Source organism: Vombatus ursinus, unplaced genomic scaffold, assembly GCF_900497805.2.
Source record: "Vombatus ursinus unplaced genomic scaffold, bare-nosed wombat genome assembly UNPS02014168.1, whole genome shotgun sequence".
NCBI classification, from domain to species: Eukaryota; Metazoa; Chordata; class Mammalia; order Diprotodontia; family Vombatidae; genus Vombatus; species Vombatus ursinus.
Window position 1 is genome coordinate 1,466,937 of NW_020953946.1, and position 9,042 is coordinate 1,475,978.

General features: G+C 42.7%; 1 protein-coding gene across 2 annotated transcripts in view; it reads right to left on the reverse strand.

Annotated features, from left to right (window-relative positions):
• Positions 1 to 1,206: 1,206 nt before the first annotated feature.
• SHOX (short stature homeobox) overlaps positions 1,207 to 9,042 on the reverse strand; it is a 12,716-nt gene continuing 4,880 nt past the window's right edge. Inside the window, exons 3-5 of one of the 2 annotated variants that reach the window (XM_027859438.1) lie at positions 4,701 to 4,758; positions 4,434 to 4,522; positions 1,207 to 1,452 (exon numbers count right to left, since the gene is read on the reverse strand). In XM_027859438.1, coding sequence (XP_027715239.1) covers positions 1,207 to 1,452; positions 4,434 to 4,522; positions 4,701 to 4,758 — 393 coding nt within the window. Of the gene's footprint in view, positions 1,453 to 4,430; positions 4,523 to 4,700; positions 4,759 to 9,042 lie in introns of both variants that reach the window. The other variant, XM_027859437.1, reaches the window with a different exon arrangement.

Genomic DNA, 9,042 nt, shown 5'->3' on the forward strand with positions numbered 1-9,042 from the left:
ACATAATTGCATTTCACTAAAATTAATGCTGCATCAGTATTATGCCTTAAAACCATATGTCCATCTTTTTATATCAGTCATTTGTTTCTGAATTCTGTAAAACAGCAAAATGTCAATTCAAGATTCAAATATTTGTAAAATTATAAAGTCAACCTGTTCCTATGGCACAATGCATCTCAACTAGTTCAGGTAATATGGGGTCAAACTGTGCATTAATATTGTTCCCATAATTCAAGTCACCATTAATGGTTACAGCTTTAGTAATTCAGGTCTTTCTCCCCCCTCCCCCCCTTCAAAGGATGTAGCCATTTGAGAGACACATTTTGTTATTGCTGCTTTTTTTTTTCCTTTTTTTTTCTGGAAAGGAAAGTACTGCCTCTTGCCTCAGATCTGAAATTCCACATTTAAATTCAAACCAGTTCCGCTGCAGCTCTTCAATGATGGAAGATATTCATGGCAGTGAAATAATACTGTTGGCAACAAAGAAATGTCATCTTTAATGGAGACCAGCCCCAAGGATCTTTTGTTTAATATATTTTATGATCTTCAAAATGTGTTTAGTTAGACACATGCACAGGGTAGCAAAACTGACAGCAGAAGATGAGTAATGCTGATGTGATCAATTTTGCCAGGGTCAAAATCCCAAAGTCCCAATGTTCACAGATTAGTATCATTTAGGATTTTTGTTGGGTCCCTCCCGCCCACCACCTACTTATCTTCCCGAAAGTCTTTGTGAGGGTTTTGTTGTTGTTTGTTTTAGTGTATTTTTTTTTAATAAGATAACTCTTACTTAATTAGTATTGAGGCTGATTTCAGGCCATCACTGCCTCCTGCTTTTAATCGTACTAAGAGCACCAAGCGCCAGAGAGAAGGAGAGATGCTGGAGCCTAAACTCTTCAGAACCAACTGGGCTCCATCGTGAGTGAGGAGCCTTTGGGCTCAGAGCGTGCACTCCTGGGACCTTGAGTCTGTCAAAGCACTCGGTGGGGTCTTTTCAAGAACAAAAAGGCGATGGTTTCGGGAGAGCCCAGGTCAGGACATTAGGAATGAAGAGAGAATCAAGTGGGGACGGGGGCGAGGGAGCGCGAGGGGTCGAGTCCTGGTGCTGCTGGCGCTCGGCGGAGAAGGGAGAGGAGAGAGCGAGAGAGAGAAGAGAAGGGGAGGAGGGAGTTCCAGTCCGTTCCGTGTCACACGTGGCGCTGGGGGTCAGAGCCCCAGGGCCTCGGCGTGTTTCCGGGCCTTGAGCCGCAGGTCGGCGATGCTGGAGTTTTTGCTGTTGCTCTTGGCAGCGGCGGCCACCACGGCGGCAGCTGAGGCTGACTCCGCCAAGGAGGCGATAGGGAGCCCGAAGGGAGGCGGTGGAAACATCAGATAGGGGGCGTGGGCAGCCAGGTGGGGATGCAGGTGAGGGTGAGCGTGGGCCACGCCTTCCAGCTGCAGCTGTGCCTGGACCTGCGAGGAGGAGTGGATGGTGGAGGGCGGAGGGGGGGGAGGTGTTCGAGGAGGAGAAATAGTGGACAAACAGATAAGGTTAAGGGAGAGGAGCTAAGCTCCCCACTTCCCACCTCCATCCCACATCCCATCTTTTTCTCCCAGTACGGTCCCAGTAAAGGAGAGGGAGGAGGGAGTGATAACATTTCGCAACTGGAAGGGGCCATCTACTTCATCCCACCCCATTTTACACCTGAGGAAACTGAGACTCAGACAAGAGGTCCCATGGCTCCAGATCCCTGGCCAGGACTCTCCCCATGTCGTTTCAGAGGGCCCAGTTGTTTGACTACAGCCGAAGATGAAGTAGAGGATGGGAAAGGGGTTATTCGAATTACTGAAGGAGTGTTATTTTTTTTTCTCTCAAAAGAAAAAAAAAAAGTCTTCTCAAGAAATGTCTCAATTCTGTTTAGCTTTGGCAGTGGAGATGAAACTTCTCAGGGAAATGCCTCTTCACTGCCCAGTTGGAGCCCCTACACTCCATCAGGGGAACAAAAAGAAACAGCCTTCCCCTCCCCCTGGAGACTGGGGTTTGCCAAGTCCCCAGGCAGGAAAAGAAGGGGTCGCTGCACTCTTATAAATCTGTGTCAGACCCTGGCCAGCCTCCAGGTCTCAGGCAGACACCCGTAAAAAGAAACGATGAGGCAGGCAGTGACTGATTCTTCGGGTGCACGAGATGGTAAAAGGCAAAGTACACTGAATCTCTACTTTGCTGCCTGACCTCCAAGGGTGCACTTTCATAATCCTTCTGCAGTGTTGGGAGGGGGGGCGGGGGAGGAACCAATCGTTGAGCCCCAGAGAGATGCTGTCTGGTAAAAACCAAAATTTCACTTTATTTGACCCTTTGACATTTCAACCTCATCAGTAGCTGGAGATTGGCCCCAAGGCAGAATTCACTGCACCATTCTGCTGGGTTAGTGTCCTCAGCAGGCAGATTGTGAGGGGATAGTTCTGAGTCAGCAGGAGTCTGATCTTCGAATTAAAGTTTTACCAAATCTCTAAGGCTGCAAATACGCCACATCCAAGGGCAATTAGGAGAGTAGAACCCCTGTGCCCTGCTCTCCGCCACATAGATTAGCCCCTGGGTCGGGGAACTAGGTGCTATCTAGCTGGACTCCGTAAGCTATGTTCTTATTAAGGCTGGAAATTCGGGCTCCAGGATCAGGGCCAAGGATGGAATGCAGAAACTGGGAGATGAATGATACGAACAATCTCGAGGTACACAAGACACAAAGCTAAAATGAGAACTGGCTTGAATGCTCTATGCTGGGGATGGGGGTAGAGAAGAAAGGCATAGTATTAAAAAGAGGGGAGAGACAGGGATAGAAACAGAGACAAAGAGAGAAAGAACCCAAGGGGGGAGGGGGATGAAGACATAGCAGTCAACCAATATTTCAAAAATGAACTGCCTACTGGCCTTGGAGCCAGCAAGTGCTAAATAGCATTTTTTTTCAGGGCTGTTTATTTATACCTTTCTAAAAACTCTTTAACCTTTTACAAGGGACCAATAGTTACTGTTTACTTTGGAGCTTCCTTCACCTCCACAAACACATGGATTGAACAAACTGATTTCAGTCTCCTTCTTTAGGATCCAAATATAAATCTCAATCCCTGCCCTCTCAAAAAAAAAAAAAAAAAAAAACCTGGGCATAACTTCTACCATCTTAAATATTTCATTTTCCTCTTCGACAAATTCTTTTTTGCTCCAACTTAGGAGGCGGTGAATAAAAAGGGGGGCTCACCCCCTCCTCCATGTTGGGACACTGGGAATAAAGACTAAATCTTTGCAAAAAAAAAAAAAAGAAGTAATTTTGCTTGCACCCATACCTCCTGCAGACTTATTCCCTACATCCCCAAATGTGAAGAGTGGGGGGCGGGGGTGCAGAGCTACATGGTCTATACACACAGTCCCCTCATTCTTCAGCTCCTGAAAGGAGGTTCCAGACCAACCACCTCGCTGTGAAAAGAGGACGCCCAATTATTCAGTGTCGAATTTTCCCCCTAGCCCTAAAAGACTCGCTGTTGTGTAGTTTAGGTGAGAAACCTTTTCTTTTGCTTTTTCAGCTATCTGCTTCAAAGAAACCGAAGACCTCAGATTTCAGCTTAGCTCCCCGCCCAAAATCCTAGACAAAGATCTGTGCCCCTTTGTCTTCTCTTACCAATTTATTAGAGGAAAAAGAAGGGGGAGGAACGGGTCATTCTTGGTTTTGTGTTTGTGCTAAATGGATATTTTAAGCTTATTACATCACGTCTCCCTGATGTGACTTGTTTTCTAGTTTCTTTGCCCCCTAGATTGCTTTTCCTCTTGGCCACTTAAATCGCACTAAGAGTACAAATATGCAGAAAGAGCGCACCCTGCTCTGGTTGGATCACTACGAAGTTCAGAGGATCCCGGCACCTGCATGATTTCACTTCACTAGACCAGAGGATTTCACCTCTCCCAGGCAGTCCTTAGTTTCAGAGCGAAGTCTGCGTGGCGCTAACGCAACCCTATGCTAACTACATTAAAGTTAAAGAATCTCTTCCAAGACCTGTACTGTTTGCCTCTTGTCGAACCTTATTTCTTCTTCCAGGCCTCTTATTGGCCTACGCACGTCGTCTTCCCCACATACTTTCCTGATTTCTCCTCTGTTTGTGCCTGCAAAGGCAGCTTGGGGGAAGTGGCTCGTGGATGGGTGGGATTTTTTTTAAATTTTTGTTGTTTTTAGTTTGGTTTAGGGGTTTTTCTTTCCCCTCCAGAGGTAACTTTTGAAGTTTTACAGCGTGATTTTAATACGTGCCAACTTGTATATAAATGCCACTTGTAAAAAGTGTCTCACTTCCTTTCTTTAGACGGCAAATTGAGAAGTAAGAGGAGGGGGCGACGGGAGAAAAGAGAAGGAAACAGGGAAAGGAAAGAGAGAAAGCAGTCGGGCAAAGGTTTAAAAGGAAGAAAAACGAACTACCTGTTGGAAAGGCATCCTCAGGGCTCCCATATTAACATAAGGGGCTACCCTGCAGGCGTCTAAGTGGCTTGCAGTTCCCAAAATAACGCCTGAAAAAAAAATCATAGATTCCAGGTCAGCAACTTCAATCTTCCCGGATTCTCTACCCCCTTTTCTCTGGATACAACGATCCTATCACCCCTCCTTGCCCTCCCTGCCCCCAAACCCAAAGTCCTCAATCCTGAAGCTGAGAGTCCTGGAACTCCTGAACCACCCTCAATCACCCACCTTTGTGCATCTGATTCTCTTGCTTTCGGCACTTAGCTCTTCGATTTTGGAACCAGACCTACAGAAAATAAATAGATAAGTCTTGAGGGCAAGGGGGCAGAGCGGAACAATGTAAAAGAGGAGAAATCAACACACACACACACACACACACACAGAGTGAGTGAATGAATTGACTCAACTCTGGAGTTTTATTACCCCTTGGTTTCAAAGAATTGTAATCTCTGACTCCAGTCAATCTCAGATCAGTTCTCTGTCCACGGAATCTCTCCCAATTTACCACATGCCATTGGCTGCTTTCTTTTTTTCTTTATTACAAAAAGACATTGGTCTTAATACTTTAAAAAATAAAGAAAAATAGAGGGGGAAAGGAGAGGGGTGACCTTCATAAAGATTTATTTGGTTCTGATGACTTCTCCAAACCAGAAAAGTTAGGATTCTTAGTAATCAAGGAATGAGGACAGAAGAAAACAGCCTCTGCAACGCCACAATAGAAAACAGAGATTACTCAGGGCCAAATCCCATCCAACAAACTTCTCTTCCTAACTTTACCTACAACTTGGCTGTCACCTCTTAGTGTCCACCTCAAGCTTTAAGGATCTCATTTAAGATCAGGTAGGGATTTGAATGGAAGTGTAAACAGCAGAGGAGCAACCCGAGAGCCAAATAAATGGGAGTAGAGGGGGGGACACGAATTCCCCTTCAGTCATCAACAACGATCCAAAACTCTTACGATGACTTTTTGATACACTACTTTAAAAAACATAACGAACTTCATCCAAGTTAGGATTTCAGGAGTCATGCAAACAAGAGCAAAATGTCAGTGATCCAATAAAAGCTGGTTTCATTCCAATAACCAAAACTACTTTTAAAAAAAAAACACTTTCGATTGCCTTTTTGTTTAATCTGTTTCACATCAGCTTAGTCCAACAACAAACAGTTGCCCTTTAAAAAAACTTTCCTCCTGTAAGTGCTGTAAGACAAAGGCATAGGATTTGGGGAAGATGGTTAATTTCGAAAATCTAAAGAGTTTGGAATGATTTCCCGAGGCGCCTTCTCTTTATTCCCCTATCTCCCATATCCCACTGCCCCACCCCTCCTCTTACAAAGCTCTGGGATGTGGACAAACATTAACTTCCATCGCTGATAAAATCTGAAGTTAAATAAACACCTCCAACCTTTGATGTTCCTACACTTGCCAAGCGATCACACGGTTAATTAATACTAACTGCACTTCCTACAGCAGCTTTCCCCTTCAAGCTTTTTTCAATTGCCTTAATGATGGTCATTTACAACGGAGTAATTAGTGCAAAGAAAGGCTTCCGAAGGCATTAATTACCCAGTGTACTTCAGTGCCTTGCTGGGCTGAAAGTGCTCTTTCTGCCCTCCCTTTCTGAATTGCCGGAACACCAACTGATCTCCCGAATAATACTAAGCCTTCTCCATCTCAGTTAAACCTCAGCAAATCTTGAACTATTTAGAAGATTCTAGAGTCTGACTAAAAACAGTAACCTGAACTTTTCATTCGTTGGATTTTTATACGGTTGTCTCAATCTACAATGAGGCGTGTGCCTTGGAAGGACCTACCGGCTAGTCTGAACACAGTAGAGACTTTCTTCCCTAGAGTTCTATGAACTGCAAAGAAAGTTTTATCATGATGTCTAAGAACTACACCCCCAAATTTTTTTATCTCGTTGCACATTACTCATCTTTATGAAATATCTGTTTTTGCTTTTTGTTTTTTAGTTTCCCTTTTCTAGGTGATTATTATATGAAATTCTTTCTCAGCTAATATATTTTTAATGGGTTTTGGAATGGGTTGGGGGCGGGGGAAGGAGGAGGAGAAAGAAGCAACATTCGAACAACTTCTGCAATTTTCAAAAACAGGGTCATATTTAAATCTAGAAGGCAAAGCTCACTTTCCCATCAGCCAAAGGGAAAAAAAAATAAGATTATGGGAAATAAAAGTGATGAATTAGCCACTGCGTTAAGTGATAATAAATCAGGCTTGGTGTGATTCACGATCAATTCCAATTAGTCATGAATATGCTAAGTAAAGCACAGTACACTGGTTTAGACAGTTATTTCTTCATTAAGGACCACTCAGTGATTTCTTTCACAAATGCTCTAATCTGATTTCCTTTTGATTTCCATTAGAGACAGTGAATAATGACATTTAATTTAGCCCTGCACCATAAACCCAAAGATATTTGTTGTAATTGAATTACCGCCTGCTCCTCACTATGGTCTCATAACTTTCAATTATAACCCTGACAGCTGGGTGATATGAGTTTCCAGTACAACACTAAAAATAAAAGGTTAATAAGGACCAGCTACCATAGGAGCCTCAATTTATTTACAGCAAATTTCCACACTAAATTGAAACTATATCCTTTAACAACAAGGGACAGGCTGTACAGAAAAAGATTATAAAACAATTCAGATAGTATTAAAATATAGCTTTTTTTTCTTCCTATCATTGGTTTCTGCCCTCCCCTAAGTCTCCCAACTATTTCAGCATTAAATATATATTTTGATTGATGAATGTTATGAGCACTTTCTGCCTTTTCCTCTTCTTTATTATGTGAATCTTCTATGGTCAACATACAACAATTATTCTTTTATATTTCTATGTATTTTTTATTTACAGTAGTTAATTTTAAATTCCCACCTGAATCAATAGCTACACATTCCCCCCCTCCCCTTCTTTTTATTTTAGGGTTTTCCAAGACCTGCAAGGACTTGAGGAACCAATTTTCTGTAACTATGAACATCCTGTTACGGTTCTACTCAGTAATAAACTACTGAAAGAAAGAGTGCAGAATTAAATTACAAGTAATTTATTTTTATAGAAACAGTACATCAAGGCCTGGAAGATATTACAGATCCCAAGCAGAAGATACTGGGAGATGACATAAAAGTTGATGTCCCCTTCAGCAAAAGTTTAATCTTTTCATTAATTTATATGGTACTGTTAGATCAATCTTTCCTGAGAATATAGGCCAGTATGGAGGCCCCATCCTCAGCCTTTTCCCTCCCTCCTACCCTTCGCACAATTCCCCTGAAAAGGTCCCTTGCTAGGACATATAGTCTACAAGGGATCTTTTCCCTACTTGTTTTTATGCAGAAGGATTATTTTCACCACCACTGAGAAAAGCTAGCAGCACTAGCTCAGAAAAGTGCCTGGAGGAACGATTTATTTAAGCTGGATATGCCACTTATGCAGACACTCTTGAAAAGATGGGAGGGAGGATTGGCTAGAATGAGATTGGGAAGGGACACAAGACTTCTTTTGGGAAATACTCAATATTTTTTTAAATTGCTACTTATAAGGGCATCTTATTTTCTTTCAAAAAGTGAGGTGGAAGACATTATTTGAATATATGGGACAAATAACAATCTGAATAGATGCTCAGGGAAAAGTTCCTTTGCCCCTTCTGGGTCCTACAACACAGACTGAACTGATTTATTTGCCTTTTATATGAAACTTGTCCCTAGGTTTTGTATGCTTTCCTTGGCCCCCTTCCTTCACCACCCTTCAGTTTTCCCTCAGGAAAATGAGAGACAAAGCGAAAAGCAGATTTTAACCTTCAGGAACAACAATTCAAATAAAGTGCATTCAAAACTAGAATAGTCTTTTCCTAAATTAAACAATGCAAATATGTGTGTGTGTGTGTGTGTGTGTGTGTGTGTGTGTATCCAATTTGTCTTTTCTAATGCTGGAGAAAATGTAACATAACCCATACTGTGATAAGTATGTGTACAAAAACATACATGTATTTCCACACACCAGATGGAGTGGTATGAATTCATGCGCCTGCTCTGAGAGTCAGATGGGGACCCTTCTAGTCTCCACCCCGAGTCTGGATAATCCGGTCCCAAGGAGACCAGACAGACTAGCTTTTCAATATGCCAAGTATTTTCTGCTACTCCATGACACCCCAGTGGAGTGGGTAAGGGTAGAGAAGCACAGAGAGAAAAAAGGAGACGGGGTGGAGAGAGAGAAAGAGAGAGAGAGAGATTAGAATAAGGAGGTGTGGGGTAAAAGACAGCATCAGTGAATCCTTGGCAGTCAAAAGAGTGAAAGGAGAATGAGTGTCAGCCCTGTCTGATCCTTACGAGTGTCCATTCACACATTATTTCTTCTTACCCTAGCCCACTCCTTCAAGTTGTTTTCTACCTCCAAAATTCAGGCCAAACATCAGCACCCCACAAAGCAAAGCAGGAGGGAAAGATTAATAAATAGGAGGGATAAAAATAACAGATAGATGGATAGATAGATAGACAGACAGACAGACATAGATAGATAGATAGATAGATAGATAGATAGATAGATAGATAGATA